The 24,588-nt window shown below is 40.1% G+C and overlaps 2 protein-coding genes across 5 annotated transcripts in view; one reads left to right on the forward strand and one right to left on the reverse strand.

Annotated features, from left to right (window-relative positions):
- The first annotated feature begins 192 nt into the window (after positions 1 to 192).
- On the forward strand, positions 193 to 9,387 carry LOC107382817 (solute carrier family 22 member 13). Of its 2 annotated transcripts, XM_015955132.3 has the most exons (12): positions 193 to 1,292; positions 1,494 to 1,584; positions 1,911 to 2,168; positions 5,608 to 5,711; positions 5,799 to 5,953; positions 6,260 to 6,431; positions 6,510 to 6,630; positions 6,704 to 6,798; positions 7,023 to 7,237; positions 7,310 to 7,418; positions 7,874 to 8,068; positions 8,171 to 9,387. In XM_015955132.3, the coding sequence occupies exons 3-12, from the start codon at positions 1,923 to 1,925 to the stop codon at positions 8,208 to 8,210; spliced, it is 1,452 nt and encodes a 483-aa protein (XP_015810618.3). In that variant the 5' UTR covers positions 193 to 1,292; positions 1,494 to 1,584; positions 1,911 to 1,922; the 3' UTR covers positions 8,211 to 9,387. The 2 variants fall into 2 exon arrangements, with proteins under 2 accessions (XP_015810618.3, XP_015810617.3); XM_015955131.3 differs by having other exon boundaries at positions 1,494 to 2,168.
- Positions 9,388 to 10,385: 998 nt separating this feature from the next.
- The window catches only part of oxsr1b (oxidative stress responsive kinase 1b), a 54,197-nt gene continuing 39,994 nt past the window's right edge, over positions 10,386 to 24,588 (reverse strand). For all 3 annotated transcript variants that reach the window (XM_054751210.2, XM_015955133.3, XM_054751209.2), the window contains 7 exons: positions 20,533 to 20,568; positions 20,057 to 20,218; positions 19,806 to 19,861; positions 19,653 to 19,705; positions 19,036 to 19,104; positions 16,080 to 16,144; positions 10,386 to 15,824 (listed from right to left, as the gene is read on the reverse strand). In XM_054751210.2, the coding sequence (XP_054607185.2) occupies positions 15,750 to 15,824; positions 16,080 to 16,144; positions 19,036 to 19,104; positions 19,653 to 19,705; positions 19,806 to 19,861; positions 20,057 to 20,218; positions 20,533 to 20,568 (516 nt within the window). In that variant the 3' untranslated portion in view covers positions 10,386 to 15,749. The remainder of the gene's footprint in view (positions 15,825 to 16,079; positions 16,145 to 19,035; positions 19,105 to 19,652; positions 19,706 to 19,805; positions 19,862 to 20,056; positions 20,219 to 20,532; positions 20,569 to 24,588) is intronic.

Here is a 24,588-nt window from a genome sequence, read left to right on the forward strand (position 1 = left end):
TGTGAAGCACTCAAAGAAGAAAAGCCAGTTGTATATCAGCAGATAGAAACTGCATTCAATGTGGTCAATGGAGGACTACCATCTAGCTTTTAGTTTTCTGTCTTCTACTAATTCAGGCCTAGTCCACATGTAGCTGGGTTTTTTGAAAACCCATCTACATCCGCCCCTCCAAAAACTTGCATCCACACCACCGCGTTTTAAAAACAAACTCTGTCCACACATACCCGGATAAATACGTTGTTAAGGACATGCCAGACCTGTAGGCGGCAGTACTTCCCCCGTTCTTAACCTCGTGCTTCGTCTGTGGTCTTCCGCAAGGAGCAGTAATTCCGCTTGTAAAAACAAACAAGCAGAAAGCGCTTGGACAATTGATGGATCGGGCAGTGACAGAGCGCAGCTCTGAAGGCTTCCATGATGCCGGCTAATGTAAACACAGGTCGCACACGTGATGTCAGCATTTTTTGTCACGGAAAGTGACGTTGCGGACCTTAAAACTCCGGTTTTGTCCGTCCACACGCAGACACCCAAAATGGAGAAAACGCAGATCTTCACTTTGGCCGGAGTTTTTAAAAAGATCCGTTTTCGTGTGAAAAAACTCCGTTTTCGTGTGGATGACAGGCCAAAACGTAGAAAAATATCTACGTTTTGGCAGATCCCCGGCTACGTGTGGACAGGGCCTCAAAGTCTGGTTGCAGAGGGAAACGATCCAGCAGGGTAACCCAGACAGCTTCATTACTAGCTCAACTCTCTAGTGTTTAGCGCTCTCTAGTTTCCTCCGACAATGTGGGTGTCCTGTTCCGGCCACGGCGTCTCAGGGAAGATACCTGAGGGGAGGGCAAGTGTTCCGTGTTTGCATTAAGAACCTAGCTTGTTTGCAGATTTGCCAATGCCGCTTTAACTTTGCGAAAGTAACCTTCAGTTCATGTTGGGGTAGACTGTCTTCACTATGTAAGGAGGAAGTTGTAGTACAACCATTGTACCTCAGGTAGAAGAGTTTTAAAAACTTGTTGGTGACTGAAGGAAGAATAGAAGTATTTGCATTGGGGTGGGTGTTAAACCACATCATGAGCTAAGCTGGAAGGCACATGTATTTATGATGAATGGTCTGTATTTTGATATAGTGTCTTCTAGAGTCCTGGAACCCCCCGAGGCACTTTACAACACAATCAGTCATTCACCCATTCACTCCCTGATGGTGATGAGCTACATAGCATCTCCTGGGGCACACTGACAGAGCCGAGTCTGCCGTACACAGGCACCACCGGTCCCTCCGAACACCACCACCAGGCAAGGTGGGTTAAGTATCTTGCCCAACGACAGCGTCAGACTAAGCGGGACTCAAACCTGCAATGCCCTGTGCCTTCAACTCCTGTGCCCCATTTATGTACTGAACTGTCTGCATTCTCCTTCTCATCTGTGTTCATGAACTTTGGGTAATGACAAAGTTAAATTAGACTGCAAATAAAGGCAACTGAATTGAGTTTTCTCCACAGGGTAACAAGAGTGAGGAGCTTGGAAATCCGGAATGGACTTGGAGTAGAACCGGTGTTCTTCCACATCAAATGGAGCAAATAACAGCTGACAGTGGGTTTTTCAGTGACCTCAAACCATTACTGATTGATGAGTGAAAATGTAACTGGTGATGCGGGTTTATCTTTACATACTAAGAGTAATTTCCCACTGAAAGATAAAAGTAATTAACTATCTTAACAGAACTTGGTTAAATATTAATCATATCTTTACTCATACAGTAGGTCTACAATCAGCCTCCGCAAGCTGAACCAAATGTCAGCATGAGCAGCTTCAGACAGGTCCTGAAGGAAGTCGGGGAGTTTGGTGTATTTCAGAAATGCTTACTGGTGGCCTTGTGCATCCCCAGCATTTACCCCGCATTCAATGTGATTGGCCAGGTGTTTGCAGGCATGAGCTACCCTCATCACTGTAACACTGACTGGATCTTAAAGCCTGGGCCAAACCTGACAGATGAGAGGCAAAAAAATCTCACCCTCCCCGTGGACAAGGATGGGAGGTTTGAAAGCTGCATGATGTTCACACCTGTAGATTTGGATTTGGGAACGATTGAAGCACACGGCCTCAACAGCACAACAGGATGCACAGATGGATGGGTGTACGAGGTCCAGCCAGGAGTTTCCAGCACTGTCACGGAGGTAGAATGTTCTATTTTCCATTTCTAGCTGTATTTAATCAGTCTGCTGTGTATAATAATATTAAACGGTGTCAGATTTAACTCAATTTTTCTACCCATCTGATACTTTCTTGTAAGCTTTTAAATAGTATTTTTTTAATGATTTTTGAAGGTTTATTAAAGCATTTCTTTGGACTTGAGCTTCTGTTTTTGTGAAAATTTTCTATGATTTCTTTTCCAACCTATAAACCATTCAAGATATAAAAAGGCGTTAAACAAGGTGTGCCCAATCCTGGTCTTGGAGGGCTAGTATTCAGCAGGTTTTGTGGTTACTCTGCTCCAACACACTCGATTCACTGGTTGAATCACCTGTGCAGCAGCTCATCAGGCTCTGCAGAAGCCTGTTTATCGCCTGCTGATTGAAATCAGGTGTGCTGAAGCAGAATGAAACTAACCCCTTCTTTCCACCGGAGCCGTCAGCAGCACGCTACTGCAGCAGCTCGTCTTGCTCACGTAAGCTGCTGCTTGGCCCTTCCCACGAGACGCGAAGCAGCAGGGGAGCAGCTGTCACCGACAGAGCATGAAGTCAGTAAACACAACAACAAGCAGGAGAAAATTACAACATGGCTCCAAAAGGGTTGTGTTTTATGTTCTGTCCGTTTTATAATCGCCAATACGGACCTGAAAAACAAAGGAGACCGCTAGCTAGGTGATAACTTCTCACGGGGCCGCACAGTTAGTAACCTTTTTTTAAAGTAAAGCAACCGGAAGGCAGTACGTTTCTTTATTCTGAAAATCTCAGAAAGCTTCGCTCCGTTTCCGCGTCCGATTTCCTGTCTTTCCTTCCCCAAAAATGTCAAACTTGACCCATTTCAGAGGCGTAGCGCGTAGAAAATAGAACCAGCGCGTAAGGGCCGCGACATGCTGCTCCTGAAAAATACAATAATAAACACAAGCACTTACAGGCCCCACTGAAAAGGGGACGTAACATGCGGCCGACTCGCGCTGCTGACGGCTCCGGTGGAAAAGGTTCTGTTGACCACAGCGGTTCCTATCAGCAGCTATGATGTGCTGCTGCAGTAATGCGCTGCTGACGGCTCCGGTGGAAAGAAGGGGTAAAACCTGCTGGATACTGGCCCTCCAGGACCAGGATTGGGCACCCCTGCATTAAATGTGTTCAAAACTGGTTCTCAACCTGAATATTTTAAAGGTTTCTCTACTTCAGCACACCTGATTTTAATCAGTATGTGATTTATAAGCCTCTGCAGAGCTTGATGAAATGCCAAACTGATAATTCAATCATTGAATCAGGTGTGTTGGAGCAGGGAAACAACTAAAAACCTGTGCCACAAGGACACGGACTGGACACCACTGACAGCATGATACATTAAATAATAATCAGATTTTTTAAATTTTAATTAATGTAATGCAATTTAATTATATATCATTGAACAACACAAGGAAATAAAAAGTTGTCCTTTCCCAATGCAGTACTTCAATCCTCCACCAGAGGGCATTATTAGGATTCAGTACAGCCAGTTTCATGAGGAAAGTACCAATCTTGCAAAAGCAGCAGAGCTCATAGTAAATTATATATATCCATATGAAATATGATAATTTATGATAAATGATAAATGACACGCACTTGTATAGCGCCTCTCAGAGTAAGGACTCCAAAGCGCCTTACACTACAGTGTATCATTCTTCCATTCACACACTCATTCACACACTGATGGTGATGAGCTACGATGTAGCCACAGCTGCCCTGGGGCGCACTGACAGAGGCGAGGCTGCCAAGCACAGGCGCCACCGGTCCTGCCGACCACCACCAGCAGGAAAGGGGGTTAAATGTCTTGCCCAAGGACACAGCAGCAGAATTCTCTGTCCGGAGCCGGGATCGAACCTGCAACCTTCCGATTACTGGACAACCCGCTCAACCTGTTGAGCTACTGCTGCCCCAGTAATATTATTTTATATGACACAACTGAGAAATTCTTTTTTTTTTTTTATTTAATTTCTTTCAGGCTTCACGTTTTATCTTTGGTCGTCGACTTGTTCATACTAAATATTCACGTGGGGGCGAATATCCCTTTAAAATATAAAAAGCAGTCTTTCGCCATATTCCCCAGTTAAATAAGTGGGAAACAATGTTTTGTAACCAATCCAGTCATTCTCCTAATCTGGCAGTATTCCGTTAGCTTTAACTTAGCATAAACAATGTAAGTGAATGGTAACAGCTAGCATTTTGTGTGAAAAGTCATTGAAATTACACAGTAATGATCCTAACTTTTCTTGGTGACCTCAATAATCATACTGACTGCAAATGAAAATAACAAGTATCACAAAGGAATTAGAGTCAATTTAGACTTGGGGCTACTTTACGACAAAGCACCTCTGTAAACTGCCGCCGCAATGTGCTGCCCTGAATTACACCTACTTCACCTGTCATGTACTGTGTCATTTTTGGATCAACTTACTACACTGTTACTTCAAAAACTGTACCAGATATGAGCCTGGTAAGCCACACATTTGTGTTTATACAAGTAGGTGTCTTGAATTTGAATGACTGAAATGCTAGCTGTTACCACTGACTTACATTGTTTATCATAAGCTACAACTCAGAAGTGTCGAGTCACATGACTTGGACTCGAGTCAGACTCGATTAATTATTTTAATGACTTCTCACTTGACTTGATAAAATCTATAAAAACGAACGACTTGACTCAGACTTGAATGCAGATGACTTGCGACTGTTGACTTGATGATGACTTGGGCATATTTGATATTTTAGCACAAAAGTGGCATGACATGGACAGAAATCATAAATCATTCTTCGTTCTGGGTTTGATTCTGTACTGCTAAATGCAGCAGCACTGTGTTTATAATCTATTTCAGCTGCACTTTCTGCTTGTTTGAGCAAATAAATGAAGCTTTAAGAAGCATTTTTTTTCTGGAATGTATTTATTATCATTGTCATTAAATTGAAGTTGGACAGATGACTTGAATATGACTTGAAAATTCAAAGTTAAGGACTTGGACTTGACTTGGACTTCCACATCGGCTTGGGACTTGACTTGGACTTGACTCTAGACTTGACTGGAAAGACTTGTGACTTGCAAAGCAGTGACTTGGTCAAACCTCTGCTAAAACTAACAGAATGCTGCCAGGAGAATGACTCGGCTGGTTATAAAATGCTGTTTCCCACATATCTAACTCCGGGGAACATGGCAACAGACTAAATTTCACTTAGGGGTGGAATATCCCTTTAACCAGAAACTAAAATAATATGTTGCCAGGTGCAAAAACTGGGCTAACTGTTCATTTGTAAAATACATCCTGGATCCTAAATCCGGAAGATCAAGATTACAAGAAAATCTGACTGCCTGGGAGGAAAATATAAAGAACCAGGAAACTTTGACACTGAACTGCCTTTTAACTATAACCATTGTTCTCGTTTCCAGTTTGACCTGGTCTGTGATAAGAGTGGTTTGATCCAGGTATCTCAGTCCGTGTACATGGCAGGTATTCTTGCAGGATCGCTGGTTTTTGGGGCTATTTCCGATAGGTAAAACAGTGTTGAAAATGTGTTTAATTACTGCTCATTTAATGATTTATTGTTGACTACAGTTCTATGTTTTTGTCCTATTTATAGGTTTGGCAGACGATTCGCAATCCTCCTTTCAATTTTCCTTGATCTGTTGTTTGGGGTGATCACAGCCTTCTCACCAAACCTCTACATTTACACGATTCTCAAGTTTTTTAGCGGGGCATCGGGTGGTACCATCATCATCAACACATCAGTGATGGGTAGGTCCACTACTGTGTCTTCTCGTGATTATCAGTTTTAATTTGCTCTGCTTAATTTACTTTTGGTTTTTCGTGGTCCTGTTCAGTAGTATTTCTGAGTCATCTGACTTGATTTCAAGAGAAACAATGAAAGAAAACCATTAAGAATTTTAGGAAAGTTTATCTTTCTACAAATTTTTTTTCTAATGTGTAAATAAAACGTGTGCATTCAGAGATTCAACCCCCTAGAAACCATTGACTAAGGTCTGATACCAACGTTTTAGCCCATGGACATTTTTTTTCATTCACTTCTGATCTGCTTTTTAGTGGTGGAATGGATTGACCCTTCCAAGTCTGCTCTTTGCATATTTGCCATCATGAGTTCCTTTTCCCTCGGAGAGATGATGCTGTCTGGTATCGCGTATTTGATTTCAAACTGGAGGACTCTACAGCTGGTGCTCTTCAGCCCCGTTGTGATTATTCTGATGGCCATGTACTGGTCAGCAGCTTCTTATAAATAAACTTAGTCAGCCAAACTTCACCAAGTTGGGGTCGAGGTTAACCTTTGTGTTCCCAGGCTTCTCCCTGAGTCAGCTCGATGGCTCTTGACGAACGGCAGGAAGGAGGCGGCGCAGAAGGAGCTCCAGCGGGCAGCCAGAGTCAACAGAAGGATTCTACCAGAAGGTCTTCTCGATAAGGTCTTCAGAAACACTTTAGAATATTACAAATTTCCATTAAACGTTTTCTACAAGTTGACTTCTTCTTACTTAGGTCAACATGGAGAGCACTCTGGAACGAAAAAATATGTTGGACATTTTCCGGAACTCGTGTTTGAGAAAACGCACAATAATAATGGGTTTTAACTGGTGTGTAGATTATTTAAAGTGCATCTCTGTGGAAAGGTTGTTGAAATTAAAACTTGTCTTTGGTGTTAAGTAATTGTGACCAACTTTCAGACAAATCTCTGAGTAGATCTAATAAGTTAGAACAATCCAAAGTTGTTTAAAAACTACAATGCACATATTTATATTTCTTTAAAAGTAATGTTCTTGTGTCTGTAGGAGTCAAACTAAAAACTGTCTGATTCTAGGTTTGCAGCGAGTATTCTGTTTTATGGACTGAGCCTAAATATTGGGACTTTTGGCCTGAATATCTACCTCACACAACTCATTTTTGGGTTTATCGAAATCCCTGCTAACATAAGTGGATTGATCCTGATTCAACACTTTGGGCGAAGAATAAGTGAATCAGGCTTCCTGCTGTTTGGTGGCGCCTCTTGTCTGCTGGCCCTTGTCATCCCCAGAGGTATCATCAAAATCATATTTATTGTAATGTTAAAGCTACCTTGTGTTTAACTGAATAATCCATCCCAATCAGACCTTCCTGCCGTGGTGACAGTCATAGCTGTGCTGGGAAAATTTGCCGCCACGGCTGCCTTCACTACAGCCTACGTTTATACTGCTGAATTATACCCCACCAACATAAGGTAAAGTTTCTTCTGCTTACCTGTTTTTAAACACAGAAGGACTGTTTATCCCGATCAATGGATAAGTAATAGATTCTATATATTGAACTGGCCTTTGAGGTATAGGGTCATTGCCAAGTCCTTCGATTGGAAAGGCTTCTGGAGCTCATTCAGTTGGGTAAAGATATCAAGCATGATCAAGAACTTACTGGAGGAATGATATCTCTTCTAGTCAGGAAATGCATCAGAATTCCTGACTGCCGACTCAGGATGAGTGGATGACACAGGATGCTTGAAAGCTTCATTTAAAAGTCATGCAGTGTCTGAGACACAGAGGAATATCATTTGAGCAGCTTGTATCCAGGATCGTATTCAGCTCTGATCCAAATATTGACTTTTTGTGCAGGTTTGGAACATGGATGGAATTTTCACCAGAATCTATAATGTTTATTATTCCTTACCTGTGTTTACTGCAGACACAGCGGTATGGGTGTGAATTCCATGTGTGCTCGTGTAGCGGGATTCTTTGCACCACTGATCCGGCTCCTGGAGGCCTACCATCATACCATTCCCATGGTGGTTTACGGGATCATTCCAATCACTGCCGGTGGTTTCACTTTACTGCTTCCTGAAACGCTCAATGTGGAACTTCAGGATAGCACATCGCTCAAGTAATTTGAGCATTAAAACTTCGTAAAATAATGACAATAATGGCAAACATATTTTCAAAACTAAAGATCAACTGCATTGTGTGTGTGTTTTTTTTTTTTTAGAAAGCCAATGGATGGACCAGTGGGGAACCAAATACACTGATTATCCATCCATTGGCTGACCCCGCTTGTCCACATGGGGTGGGGGGCTGGTGCCTATCTCCAGCGGTCAATGGGCAATCAGGCAGGGTACACCCTGGACAGAGTGCCAGTCCATCGCAGGGCAACACAGAGACACACAGGACAAACAGTCATGCACACACACACTCTTAAGGACAATTTAGACAGACCAATCAACCTAACAGTCATCTTTTTAGACTGTGGGAGGAAGCCGGAGTACCGGGAGAGAACCCACGCATGCACAGGGAGAACATGCAAACTCCATGCAGGAAGATCCCAGGCTGGAAAGCGAACCCAGGACCTTCTTGCTGCAAGGCAACAGCTCTAACCACTGCACCACTGCGCAGCCCTATTACACTGATTATGTTTAAGAGAAATTCTAATTTGTGTTTGAATCTAAAGTAGATATTTTTTATTTATTATGATATAAAAGTTTGAGACTTTTACTACTTTTTAACTAAACTTCTGTGTTATCCTAGAATGTATAAAGAATACAAGAATGTATTTAAAGACGTGATTCTGTTTCCAATAATTTAAAGATTTTAAAATTTCTAGTGCCTTAAATGTTCATTATGTAGGAATGAAGTATAAATGATATCCTGTGGTCAAATGTGGGTTCTGTGGTTCATTTTCAAAACGAAGAGTGACTTTCTCACTGCTGTTCTGAGTTCCAGTTGTTGGTAATTGAAAAAGTAGCTTGAGATTTTTTGAGAGCACACTATTTTTTTCCAATTCACCGTTTGCGGTTAGCTCAACATTAGCCTCTAGCGTTCTTTACTCAGTAAGAGTAAAACAAAAAGATGCCATGGATTCTTAGGCTGCAAGAAATAACTTCTGGGTCACTCTTTTTATTGGCTTAGGATCTTTAGAAAATGCTGCTGCGTTTTGCCTGCCAGTGGCAGATTACAATTGCCAGTAAGTATAGTAGCTTTAGCTGGCAGAGACTCTGAAACCCCAGACTCAGATGGTAAACAAAGACACATCCCGCTTTACTTTTTGTGATAGGAAAAAAACTGACAACCCCACAGAAGTCTGTTTGAAAATAATATTCCTTCCAACATGATTGAAACTTTAGAAGTTTTGTTACATATTCTACCTTAAAGTTTTTGGAAATTGATTCATGTTTGGTTGGTAACGTCAATAAATTCAAGTGTTTCCTACATGTTTTTCTGTGGCTTTTGTTTATGTGCTTAGCAGACGCTTTTACCCAAAGCGACTTACAATTATTTTTTAACCTATAGGGCATGTTGTGATCTGTGGGGGAAACCGGAATACCCGGAGAAAACCCACGCATGCATGGGGAGAACACGCAACTCCACGCAGAAAGGCGAGTTTTGAACCTGCGACCTTCGTGCTGCGAGGCAACAGTGCTAACCACTGCGCCACCATGCAGCTTTTCACAAATAAGGTCACTCTTTTGATGAAAGTTGAGTTCAGAATATGAAAGCAACACATTTTCTCTCAAACTGTCCTACGTTGGTGTCTTAAGATCTTCTAGGAAGATGTTTCCATGCCTCCATGGAAACCTGAAGTCTAAATAAAAGCATTTCCCATTTTAAAGGATACTGACAATTCCATGAAGTTTATGCAAAATGTCCATGTTTGTAGATTGTTTTTCCGTTTATAAGCTCACTTCTTGGCCAAATCCTGACTGGTGGCAGCCAATTCTGAGATAGTGGTCGATACTTGGAATTTGTAAGAATTTGTGGCTCTTTCATTTTCATCTGGCTTCTTGATAGATTTGGGATTAGGTTCAGGGAAGTTTCCTGGCCATGAAACAAACGTTTTGGCACATTTTGTTCCAGGACCAACTCAGTTATAACTTTGAAGCTTCATTAAACCAATATTTGAAATGAGATCGTCTAGGAGGATATTTAGGTACATATCATTCTTTGGCAAGAACAGTAGCAGTGGCTGTGCTTGGGAACTATTTAGTAGTTTAACCCCCCCAATCCAACCTCTTAAAACTGGGTGTCAATTAGGGAGGCATGGGGTTCCATTTTAAAGTCCTTGGTAGGGCTGGACGATAATTCAATAGTTCAATATTTCTATCGACAGACGTGGTGCGATAAAAAAAATGGGTTGATAAAACTTCGATAAAAAGTTTCCTTTTTTCATTATCCCCCCCCCCCCCCACACACACACACATATCCAAAGCTTTGAGACTAATATCTTCATCCTTTATTGATTATAAATAATCAAGAGAAACATGGTTGAATTCTAAACAATCCCTCAAATAAAAGCAATGAAAGAATGAAAAATACAGAAACATAAAAAATGATTTAAAAAAATCTAATATGTTACAAACTCAGTTACATTCTGGACAAAAGGGGTTTTGCCAATTTTCTGTTTAGTTGCTACAGTTTTGTTGGACAGAAGAGACAAAGAAAAGGTGAGATTAAAGTTATTAGATTTTCATCTACATCACAGACAAGGCTCACACACACACACACACACACACACACACACACACACACACACACACACACAATACTGTCCATCAGCTGCAGAGTAAAACCAAGAGAACATCACCAAATCCTACGACTGTTACGACCACGGCTGCTGCCCGTCTCCTCTCTTCAGGGACAATTTCTTTTGTTTCAGGAATCGTCATATGAGCATTTTTTAAGACACAGAATATAAATCAAAACCTCTCTATGAAAATAAAAGAATACTTGGTATTTTTTTATTTAAGGTCAGAGCAAATTTTTACATCTTCATAGGCAAAATTCAAAAGCTTTCCTCGTATTTATTGTCTGCAGGCAAAAAAAAAAATACATTTAAGTTCATTCAATATGGCACATGGAGGGTTATGATGCCGCCACCTCCCCAAATTAAATTCCCAAAACTTTGCTGGCATCTCAGATCTTCACACAAAGCAGACGATTAGATAAATACAGTGCTTTCAGCATCAATAAGTGCAAAAGACACACGTCACTCGGATCGTGTCGTTTATGCAGAATAATGCACGAAGCCACCCAGAGTGGATGAAAGGATATGTAACATCTGTGCTGATAAAGGCCTTTTTCTCATTAGACTCCAAACAAATCCCTCATCAGTAAAACTGTTTACAATCATGGCTGCTTTTTAATCAGTTTAGTGGGTTCTTTATTACTAATATAACAGGTATGTGTCAACAGTCTCAGCCTCAGGGGACAATTTTGCTGTCAGTCAGCTAAAAAAATCAGGGAACACACATCTTAACCTTTAAAGAGGAATTGTGTATTAGGAGTAGTCTATGAATCAAAGTCAATGTATTTAGCCTCCACTAATTTGAGTCAATCCAGATCAAAACCTGGTTTAACTATTTACACACTAAAGGTTAATATTCATTTTAAACACAAAATAATTAACAATTCTTTATTTTCTTTAGGGAAATTTACTTAAAACACAAATTATTTTTATTATTGGACATGAATTTTAAAGGTGTGGTTGACTGACAAAGTATTTACAGTCAGGCCCATAAATATTGGGACATCGACAAAATGCTAACATTTTTGGCTCTGTACACCACCACAATGGATATCAAATGAAACGAACAAGAAGTGCTTTGACTGCAGACTGTCAGCTTTTATTTGAGGGTATTTACATCCAAATCAGGTGAACGGTGTAGGAATTACAACAGCTTGCATAAGTGCCTCCCACTTGTTAAGGTACCAAAAGTAATGGGACAGAATAAGAACCATAAATCAAACTTATACATTTCAATACTTGGTTGAAAATCCTTTGCAGCCAATTACAGCCTGAAGTCTGGAACACACAGACATCACCAGACGTTGGGTTTCATCCCTGGTGATGCTCTGCCAGGCCTCTGCTGCAACAGTCTTCAGTTCCTGCTTGTTCCTGGGGCAGTTTCCCTTCAGTTTTGTCTTCAGCAAGTGAAAAGCATGCTCAATCAGATTTAGGTCAGGTGACGGACTTGGCCATAGCAAAACAGTCCACTTCTTTCCCTTCAAAATCTCTTTGGTTGCTTTTGCAGTATGCTTTAGGTCATTGTCCATCTGCACTGTGAAGCGCCGTCCAGTGAGTTCTGAGGCATTTGGCTGAATGTGAGCAGATAAAATTGCCCAAAACACTTCAGAATTCATCATGCTGCTTTTGTCAGCAGTCACATCATCAATAAATACAAGAGAACCAATTCCACTGGCAGCCATACATACCCACGCCATGACACTTCCAGCACCATGCTTCACTGATGAGGTGGAATGCTTAGGATCATGAGCAGTTCCTTTCCATCTCCATACTCTTCTCTTCCTATCACTCATCTGTCCATAGGGTGTTGTTCCAGAACTGTGAAGGCTTTTTTAGATGTTGTTTGGCAAACTCTAATCTGGCCTTCCGGTTTTTGGGGCTCACCAATGGTTTACATCTTGTAGTGAACCCTCTGTATTGGTGGAGTCTTCTCTTGATTGTTGACTTTGACACAGATACACCTACCTCCTGGTGAGTGTTCTTGATCTGGCCAACTGTTGTGAAGGGTGTTTTCTTCACCAGGGAAAGGATTCTTCGGTCATCCACCACAGTTGTTTTCCGTGGTCTTCCGGGTCTTTTGGTGTTGCTGAGCTCACCGGTGCGTTCCTTCTTTCTGAGAATGTTCCAAACTGTTGTTTTGGCCACACCTAATGTTTTTGCTATCTCTGATAGGTATCTTTTGTTTTTTCAGCCTAATGATGGCTTGCTTCACTGATAGTGACAGCTCTTTGGGTCTCATCTTGACAGTTGACAGCAACAGATTCCAAATGCAAATAGTACACTTGAAATGAACTCTGGACCTTTTATCTGCTCATTGTAATTGGGATAATGAGGGAATAACACACACCTGGCCATGGAACAGCTGAGGAGCCAATTGTCCCATTACTTTTGGTCCCTTAACAAGTGGGAGGCACTTATGCTAATTGTTGTAATTCCTACACCGTTCACCTGATTTGGATGTAAATACCCTCAAATAAAAGCTGACAGTCTGCAGTTAAAGCACATCTTGTTCGTTTCATTTGATATCCATTGTGGTGGTGTATCCTTTAAAAGGATATTCAGGCCAATATTAGGTATGTTGCTTCCTGTGTAAATATCACATTAAAGATGGCTTCCTGAACAACCTCAGTTTAAAGAAATAAAGTTGCTGTCCAAAAGGAGTGATGTGCAAACAGCTAGTTAGCCAAGACCAAAACAGCTTCTAGTTTATATTAGTTATTTACAAGTATAACTATTACAATCAGCTAAACTAAACATGTCATGTCAAGTCAACAGCAACGTAAATGTTACATTTTAAAAAGTTGCATAAACAGCATTGAGGTTTTGTAGACTGAAGCCATTTTAAGATAACATACCTTGGTCTCGGATGCAGTCCAACTAGCCGTTAACTTATCAGTTATGATGAAAGTAAACCTCATTTCTCCAAACAGAGGCTGTTCAGGAAGCTCCCCATAAACGGTAATACAGATTATTTTTTACTTTGCCAATGAAACACCTGTAAATGGCTGAGATTGCTCGTTTAACATAATATTTGTTAATGGGCGAAACAGTTGACTTTTTTTTTCTTCTAAATAAAAATGTGTTACAATAAATACAAATATTTAAAAATTCCAGTATTAATGTATGTTTGACAAAACATATGTTTCAGGAAATGTTTCTTCTCAAAATATCCTAATTTTAAATTTTAAGTCTAATGAAGTTTTTCTGAGTCACAGAAAGACAGCTGGTGTTAAAACTAACTCTACACTGTAAAAACTGCTATTGTGATCACATCCTTCTAGCTCAGGGGTCGGCAATCCGCGGCTCTGGAGCCGCATGCGGCTCTTCCATCCATCTGATGCGGCTCTCTGTGCTTGTAAAATAATGAATGGATATTTAAATAAAATGCTTCATATTTTACTGCATTAATTTTACATCTGTATGCCAATTCTAAATGTAAAGACTGTCTGCGTAATCCTGAACAGTTCCAACCCGGTCTTACTGTGAAACCGGGTTGACGGGTCACGCTTGTGCGTAATCGTAGGCGCTTTCTGAGCTGACGAGGATGTCAGATTCTGGGATTCTCCTCAGACGGCTCCTGGATGTGTCGCCACATTGGAGACAGGAACAAGCGCTATTCAGCCAAAGTTTCGTAATCAGGGAACATTTTCTAAGTGACAAGTCTCGTTTCAGTCGGAGGAATCTTCCTGCATACGCTTTGGTTCTGCGACGTTCTCCAAACCCCTCTCCACATCTTCAGCTCGTTGTGCACCGTACGTATGCGCTGACAGCGAGCTGCGTTGAGCAGTGTCCAGCTCAGATGTTCAGATGGGAATCTTTTCTTGAGTGATTTAGCTACATCTGCGATGTGCGAAATGAATAAAATGTCAGTTCGTCTGCATGCGTCGGGGTAATTCTTTCTATTCTTTCTCCGTCAAAATAAACGGTCAAATATGGGAACTATCCGGTCAAAACAACACATGCCGTGCTTTTAACTGTTCTGTTTTCTTGGGAAAATTGTTACAAAGAGATATAATTTAACTTGATTAACACCAGAGCCAGGCGCACTGCGCCGTTATCTCCGTCACTGTAAATGAGGGAAAAACAAATTGGTCGGATCCTTTTCTGACCTTCCCCACCTACAAAGTTTAATTACAACAATCAAACGTGACAGAGCCTGGATTTGTATTCTGAACAGTCTAAACATGTTTTAAAAAGAAACGTATGACAAAAGTGGCACATGCTCAGTAAAACCACCAACAGGGTGAAAAATATCAAAATATTGTAGGCAGAGACGGGCTACAACTTCTGGATCCACTTTATATAAATCGTTTTATTGATTATCGTCTTATGAAAGATAATTTTGACGTACACGAGCGACCGGTACTGGCTGCTGTCACCTGTTGTGATTGGTTAAAGCAGCTCTCTGCTGTCTGAGGATAGGCCCCGCCCACAACGCCGCGGCTGCTGTGGCTCCCAGTGTTTTCTTTACTGTGGGAAACGGGTAATAATGGCTCTTTGATGGGAAGAGGTTGCCGACCCCTGTTCTAGGAGAAAATACTAATAACTTGGTATTACTTTATAATTGTCTTGGTCAAAAAAAAAAAAACTCAAGATAAAGTAAAAGTTTGGCATCAGCACCTGAAGCCACATTTGTACATTTCCACGTGCTAACGGGAGACGTCCCCAAACGTGCATTCAGTAGTTCTTTATGAATATAAGGCAAATTTCCCATTCATAATCTGGATTATCAGATTTCAAGGGCTTTAGTTCTGATTGTGCAAAAGCATCATGTACTGGAAAGATTTGGGGTAAAAAAAATGGCAAATGAAAACAACTTCCTGTTAGTCGTTCTTAAATATACGCTGTAAACACTTTCATTCTCCCATTGGTCATTCTGAAACCACTCTGATCCAATGAGGTCAAATTGGATCATCCAACAAGTAGTAAAATGGTACTATTTTCTTTGGCAGTAGGGGTTTATTTACAACTATGGAAAGAGGAAAATAGAATTTTTTTTTTTAATTTTCACATTTTTGAGGCAAGTCACGGTCCCAGGTAGAACAACAGGTTAACAAATGGTGAGCTGAGCGAAGCCCATCAACTTAGTGTCGTCTGGAATTTCAGATCCCTCCATTCCAGAAGCCTGGAGGGGGTAGGGTGAAGGAAAATGGAGAGCAAGCAAATAAATAGACAAAAATTACAGAATATTATAAAAATAAACATTTATTTATCCTTGATACTAAAATATTTAATTTATTTTTACCATTCATACAAATATCCACAAGACTAAGAAAAGGAAAATATCTTAAATGTATCCGATAGTATTAAAACTGATTTTAAAAAGCAAATAAAATAACCCCAACAATAAGTCTAAATATAATAAAAAAGCTCCACTCACCAGCTTGAAAGTGAGATTTTTGTTGGGTTGAGGCTCATCGACTATTTTCTGCAAATTTGCAGCAACTGAAAAGATAAACGATGCTTCAGTCCAAAAAAATCACAAGAACAGATCAAACTGAGAGGCTTTATGGGTGACATTAGTATGTTACCTGCAATATATAAATACACATATATATACACACACACACACACACACACACACATATATATATATATATATATATATATATATATATATATATATATATATATATATATACATATACATACACACACACACATATATATATATACATATATATATACATATATATATACATATATATACATATATACATTTACATATATATATACATATATATACATATATATATACATATATACATATATATATACATATATACATATATATATACACACAGGGAGTGCAGAATTATTAGGCAAGTTGTATTTTTGAGGAATAATTTTATTATTGAACAACAACCATGTTCTCAATGAACCCAAAAAACTCATTAATATCAAAGCTGAATATTTTTGGAAGTAGTTTTTAGTTTGAGCTATTTTAGGGGGATATCTGTGTGTGCAGGTGACTATTACTGTGCATAATTATTAGGCAACTTAACAAAAAACAAATATATACCCATTTCAATAATTTATTTTTACCAGTGAAACCAATATAACATCTCCACATTCACAAATATACATTTCTGACATTCAAAAACAATACAAAAACAAATCAGCGACCAATATAGCCACCTTTCTTTGCAAGGACACTCAAAAGCCTGCCATCCATGGATTCTGTCAGTGTTTTGATCTGTTCACCATCAACATTGCGTGCAGCAGCAACCACAGCCTCCCAGACACTGTTCAGAGAGGTGTACCGTTTTCCCTCCTTGTAAATCTCACATTTGATGATGGACCACAGGTTCTCAATGGGGTTCAGATCAGGTGAACAAGGAGGCCATGTCATTAGTTTTTCTTCTTTTATACCCTTTCTTGCCAGCCACGCTGTGGAGTACTTGGACGCGTGTGATGGAGCATTGTCCTGCATGAAAATCAGGTTTTTGTTGAAGGATGCAGACTTCTTCCTGTACCACTGCTTGAAGAAGGTGTCTTCCAGAAACTGGCAGTAGGACTGGGAGTTGAGCTCGACTCCATCCTCAACCCGAAAAGGCCCCACAAGCTCATCTTTGATGATACCAGCCCAAACCAGTACTCCACCTCCACTTTGCTGGCGTCTGAGTCGGACTGGAGCTCTCTGCCCTTTACCAGTCCAGCCACGGGCCCATCCATCTGGCCCATCAAGACTCACTCTCATTTCATCAGTACATAAAACCTTAGAAAAATCAGTCTTGAGATATTTCTTGGCTCAGTCTTGACGTTTCAGCTTGTGTGTCTTGTTCAGTGGTGGTCGTCTTTCAGCCTTTCTTACCTTGGCCATGTCTCTGAGTATTGCACACCTTGTGCTTTTGGGCACTCCAGTGATGTTGCAGCTCTGAAAGATGGCCAGACTGGTGGCAAGTGGCATCTTGGCAGCTGCACGCTTGACTTTTCTCAGTTCATGGGCAGTTATTTTGCGCCTTGGTTTGTCCACACGCTTCTTGCGACCCTGTTGACTATTTAGAATGAGACGCTTGATTGTTTGATGATCACGCTTCAGAAACTTTGCAATTTTAAGACTGCTGCATCCCTCTGCAAGATATCTCACTATTTTTGACTTTTCTGAGCCTGTCAGGTCCTTCTTTTGACCCATTTTGCCAAAGGAAAGGAAGTTGCCTAATAATTATGCACACCTGATATAGGGTGTTGATGTCATTAGACCACACCCCTTCTCATTACAGAGACGCACATCACCTAATATGCTTAATTGGTAGTAGGCTTTCGAGCCTATACAGCTTGGAGTAAGACAACATGCATGAAGAGGATGATGTGGACAAAATACTCATTTGCCTAATAATTCTGCACTCCCTGTGTGTGTGTGTGTGTGTGTGTGTGTGTATGTATATATATATATATATATATATATATATATATATATATGTATATATATACATATATACACACACATTTACACACACACACACATATATATATATATATACACACACACATATATATACTCACACACACACACACACACACACATATATATATACACACACATATACACACATACATATATATATATATATGTATATACACACACACACACACACACATATATATATATATATATATATATATATACATATATATATACACACACACACACATATATATATATATATGAGTTTGTGTTAAGTCAATTATGAAACAGCCATAATTTGTTGAATCCAAGATCAGAGGACACAAGTAACCACTAATTCCATGGTTGAAATGTCACTAGCAGTGGAATAATGTGAGCTCACCCCCTCATCTTCCTAAGTTTGTGTTTTTAATCTCCATCACTTAATTATAATAGGTCAAAACACTGCATAAAGCAACCTTCAGTGTCACTGTTCCAACATAATTTATAAACACTGTTTAAAATGCAGTTTCTAAACCCTGTTGTTCTTTTTAAAATCACCAGTAGACAGTTTTGGATCCTGGCCATGCATTACCCCATGTGTTAAGTCAGGGGTGTTTAATAAAGATCATAAAGAGTGTTCACTGAAATTGGCAATTGTTTAAAAACGTTTATAAAATAGGCTGATGATTTTCAGACATTCACTGGTATTCAGATATTTGGAGGAGACTAGAGCAGAAGAGGCCCAATGGTTCCATCGCCAATGGAGACGAGACAAGGAACAATAATATTTACAGGAAGTGCCAGAAGTTATGTTATGAGAGATAAGAGTCAGGGTCAACGGTCACCCTGTTCCATAAAACCTCACAATGAAACAGGTCAAAATGTAATTTTTAACTTTCACTCGATTGTTCTGAGAAAAGTTCAGGAGAAAGGTTCAATCACTAACCTACTATTAAGTCCTTTCCATCCACCAGACCTGCTGACACCAGCTCCTGGGACACACCATCTGCTGTGTCTGAAAACCCCAAATGAACAAAAACAAAATAATTAAAACTGCTGCTTAATAATTTCTAGACATAGTTCAAATCCACACTCAGAACCTTCTGTCTTCAGTGGAAAAACAGGAAATAAGCTGATATAGCCTCTTATTTTGTGTTTTGAGGCCTCTGGGTACTGAGATGGAAAACCAATGTAACCAGAAGCTTTAGAACATGTTTTATTTTCTCATCTACGACTGCTCAGCGAATCAGCGAAACTTTCCAGGGAATGTTTTGCCTGGACAAATCAAAGACGTAGACAATTTAGGGAACTACCGCCACCTAAAGGCTTGGCATGTCTATAAATGCGCTTCTCAATGTACTAATGTTTTTGATCAAACCGAGGTGGTGCGGACACACATTTGTTTTCCTAGATGGGCGGCGCAGGATATTAGGATTTACAAAAACACTGCTACGTGTGTCCATGGCCTGAAGATTTTAATTTCTACAATGGAAAAGCACAAAAATGAAATGAGAAATACTCAAACATTGGAGTTGTTAATAGATTTGTGCCAAGTCCTCTTACCTCGTCCGGGCATAAACTCAAAGCGGATATCATTTAGCTCCTTCTTTGGATTTCTGGGTGGGGGGAATAACATCAAAGAAAACATTTTTTGGAGTAAAGACATGAAAAACAGCTTCTGGGTTCATATTTTTTATCCTAAACAGAGAAACATACCTTAACCTTAATACCAAACTAATGGGAGTGGGAATGTCACCTGAGGCTAATGGAATCTGTTGGAACAAATTAAAGTCCCATTAGTCATCACACACTGGTGAAATTCATCTATGCATTTGACCCATGCCCGTGAGGAGCTGTGATCTGCAGCTGTGGCTGCGCTCGGGTAATATTTGGTAGTTTTAATCTATTTAAAACTGATAATTTGCCTTGAAATAAACAAACGATACGTGAAGTTGTGCTTTACTGGCCTGAGAGGGAACACTTTGCAGGGAAGGAATGGGCAGGGGAGCGGGTTGGGCGTTGATTTGTGTGGGCTGCAGTGGGAGCTGGCCGGCAGCCTGAGGTAGTTCAGCCCGACCCGTGGCCATCGGCTGAAGGTGACTACTTAAAGGTTCAGGAGTCTGGAACATCTGACACACAAAAAGGGTTACAGTGTAAGTTTAGTGGAACACCCTGACAACGCATCTGGAGCTGTTAAAGATGCACCATTCCAATGGGTGGAAACAACACATCTGCTGTAACGGCAGCTACTTGCTGCATATTACGCTAACAGTTACACATCTGATGGAAAGCCGGGGTCAGCCCAACGTCTCAGACTTCTTTTCTTAATCCAGCACAGCTTAATCCAGTACTTTAACTATTACACACCTGATACTTTACATCACCTCACAAATGAGCTTTTACTTCCACCTAAACGGGCTTCAATTGGCTCTTTTGAACTCACCTCTGGATTATGTGCTCCTTCCTTCACTCGTGGCGACTGTTAACAAAAGAAAACGTTGTCAGGAAGGGGTCGTCATGGTGACGACTTTAGTAGAAGCGAAAGCAGCATGCTTGAATATAAAGATGTAAAAATCAAAAGAGGTTAACAGATTAAGTGATCACTCGTTTACTTTAGTCACTGATTTATTATGGTTTTGTCGTTGAATGATACAGTGAACATGTGATCTGATACGTTTTTAAATTTGTGCTACATAATAATGTGTAGTAAGCTGACAAAATCTCTCACCATTTTCTCGGCATGACCCCCGACCAGAATCTACACCTGGCTCATGAGAATACTACATTTACATTACCTTTGTACCACAGTGGCTTATAGGGAGGTGTATTGGTGAAATACAGGTGATGCAATATGCATCATACAGGGGAGACGATATGATTTATCGCGATATATTGCGAAACATTCAGCAAGATGATCTTAGCTAATTTTTTAGAGTGAATTTATTGTAGGAAAATTCAATAAACAGTCCAAACTGATATGTTACCTCTTTAATATGAGGTATCTGAACCATAATAAAGGGACTTACATTCAAATGGTGAAAACAAAACCAACTGCACTCTGCTGCCAACCAGTGGTCAGCATTTGAATTGCACCAAAAGAAAAGAAAATACAAAAATGTTTGCATGTAAATTCTTCCAAAAAATTCTGATAGATACATGGCTTTTGAATATCGATGTAATATCGCAGGAAATAATATCGTGATATATTGCCATTTTGATATTTTCTTACATCCATAGTAGCTTGGGAGTAAAATATCTTAAATCTACAGAAACATTTCCACAAATGTATGTGTCCCTTTGTTCTGTAGAGTCCAAACTTATCTGCCACAACAATAAAACCACAAGCCCTATGAAGAGTTCCGGTTGTGTTTTGTTTCATAGTTTAAATCACCATGCTTTTGTTTCCCTTTACACTAGAAATGCAGCTCAAACTGATTCTGGAAGCTAAGAATCTTAGACTTCCACTGACATGCGGTACATTACAGTAATATATTTTAGAGGGTTGAAATGTTCACAGATCCAGAGAACAATAGTCTGTACCAAGAGATGTGTCCGTCCATCTCTGTTTTAGTGGTTTTGGTTTTAGCGATGGTAGTTACTAATAATGTAGATCTGTGAATAGTCATTCTATTATTTTTTGTACTTTATTAATACTTGCACACAAAAATTCAAGACTCATGGTCTGAAAAAAAAAACACTTCAAAAATCTTCGTGGTCCGACCCTCGACCCAAGATGAACTTATGTAGGCTGCAAGTTTGAGCTAGACGTCTTCCTGTGTCAGGTTTGCATTGCATTCTGGGATGCAAAACATCAGTTACTAGAGAGTAGCTCTTAGCTAGCTGAAAATGCAGCATGGACAAAAATAAACACATGTAAATATTTGGGCAGATGACTATGTTTATCAGCTCTGATTCATAAAGGAGGGGTGGTTGAAGGTTAGGATCAGAACTAAGAACCTTTGGTAGCACCACCCATAATTGATTTGACCAATCAGTAGACTGGACGTTCTCACCTACTTTGTAGTCATTGTGTCGTTTGTAGTTTTCTCAATGTGAAAATTAACCAAACAACAAAGACATAAACTACAAATAAACACAATTATGAACTAAAATTATGGACCAAACTACAGGATTGATAATGCCCAGGATCAAGCCCAACTTTCTTTTTAAAACATTGATTTTTCAATTATTCTTAAGGCCATGCTTTCTTGATTTCTGGTGCTTTAAGGTTAGGGTTAGCTTGCTCACACTTGGGATATAATCCCAAAACATCAAAGTCAGATCCATCTGCAGGAAGCATCAGTGGCTCTTTTGGACAAGCTTTTAACCAGTTGTCCTTTTTCTGGATGACATCTTATGACTTTTAACCAAAACAAACAGGAAATGCCAGCTGTGTTCACTCTGAACCAGTTATCTACCCATCTCATCCAGCTTATTCATAAAATCCTACATTTTATGCTTCATTCTGCCAGTTAACTTGTAATCTAACACATAAAAGCTGTCATTGTACCAATAATATTTTGACAATAATGATTAATCTCACAAAATAAATACAAAAATGTGATAATCATTCATTAATTCTTCAGCAGGGAGGTTAGGGCGGGGGGGGGGGGGGTATTGGCAAGAATCTGGTGATACAATATATTACGATACTGACAGCCAGACAATATTTGCAATTTTTAAGACTGAATTTAATTGGAAACTCAGGCCAGATGCTTCTATAGCTTCCTTCCTACCAGATGTGAAAGCGGCGTGTAATGAAATTGTGGCATTTTATCTGCAAGCTCCCTTTCAACTGGGAACAATTTTGATGCGAAACAGGAACAATAGCATTCCACACAGCTGATCCCGTGCAGTCATAAAGTCACGGGAGAATTGCAACACCACACGTGAGCTCAGAAGTCCACACAGTAACAAGCAAGGAGAAAGACAGCTGCACATATCCAAAAAGGTCTGTGGTTTACATCAGCTACAGGGGTTTCACAATAAAATAGGTACTGCACATGACTTTTATTTTGAAAGTTTCTGGATGTTTTACACTGCTTTCGTGTTCATTTCCTGTCTGGTGCGATCTGAGCTGCTGAGTTTGACATATTTTGGATAAAAATTTGACTCAAACCGTAATGATAGCGTCCCTTTACTTCTGGGATGTATCCAAAACGTTGTCGCTGACGGAAAGGAAACTGCTCACTACAGGAAGCCTAAGTCACACCCATCTACTTCTGCACCATGGGTCCCCGGAAGAACGAAAAAATGTATGCAAGTCAACGGGGCTAAAAATGTTATTTTCTAATTCTGCTTGTTTTGTGCCATGGATTTCACATATGATGTCCGTGAATTTTAAAGACACATTTTGATACCAAGAACGTGCTTATTTTCGAATAGGGGTAAACCCTATTTTAGGTTTTGTGTGAAAATAAGTCCAGGGCCGTGTCTCAATTCAGGGTCTGCATCCTTCGTCGGCCGGATTCGTCGGCCAGTTACGTCACAGCGCCGCGACCAGGCCTGTCCCAATTCGAAGACTCCTTCAAATGTGGTCGACAAATTCGGCCTTCTTTTCGCCTGCATGAAGGATGGGTCCGGTGTATCCTTCAATGGTTTACACTTCCCAAGATGCCTTGCGGGTCGGACAGCAGAACTTTTAAAAACAATGGCGGACAGTGAAGCGGGAGCTGTCAGAGAGGATTGCGCATTTAATGTCAACATAAACTTGAAAACTGTTAGGTTAAGGACTTTTGGTGATACATGAACGTTATTTTAGTTAGAAATGTTACAGTAAAAGTGCTTGTATTGCGGTCTCGGCTCGTATGTTCGGCCGCTTGGTGTCATACTTCTCCCGCTACATTTTCCCCCTGATTTTAATAGAAGTTTGTATTTTAGGGACAAAAGAGAAAACCAGGGAATTTATTATGCTTAGGGCGGAGATGGACCACATGATCACTGGAGCAAAGTATTCGGCGGCTGTGGCATGGAGGTACAATAACATCTCATATTTTAAAAACTCGTTTGAGTTCATTTTTTTCTGCGAAAACATGAAAGGAATAACCCGTTGTCCCCTTTTATCTTCCTGTTTTTTTTCTTACATGTTTGTTAAGACTATTCTGGAGAAAATGGGCATCATGGGGAAGGTGCCAGCGATGACCAGCTTCTGGAGCTGATCAGGGAGGACATGAGGCTGCAGAGGGAGGCAGAGCAGCAGAGGGCACAGGAGAGAAGGGAGAATTTTGACAGCTTTTTACTTTGCTAGAAAAAAATGGTTAAGAAAGATTAAACATGTACATATAAAAGAAATATCTACATAAAATCAGTTCTGTATTAAACACTTGAATTTTATTTTTGTTTACAAATGAGAATTGTTTACTAGAGGGTATCCGCTGGGTCTTGAAAAGTCTTAAAAGGTGATAAATCGGTTTTGGTCAAATTAAGACCCTTAGAAAGTATTAAAAACTATGATCGCATCTTTGCTCAGGCTCAGCTTGTCGAAAGTATTTTCTCTGAA

Source organism: Nothobranchius furzeri, chromosome 7 (genome assembly GCF_043380555.1).
Source record: "Nothobranchius furzeri strain GRZ-AD chromosome 7, NfurGRZ-RIMD1, whole genome shotgun sequence".
In the NCBI taxonomy this organism is placed as follows: Eukaryota; Metazoa; Chordata; class Actinopteri; order Cyprinodontiformes; family Nothobranchiidae; genus Nothobranchius; species Nothobranchius furzeri.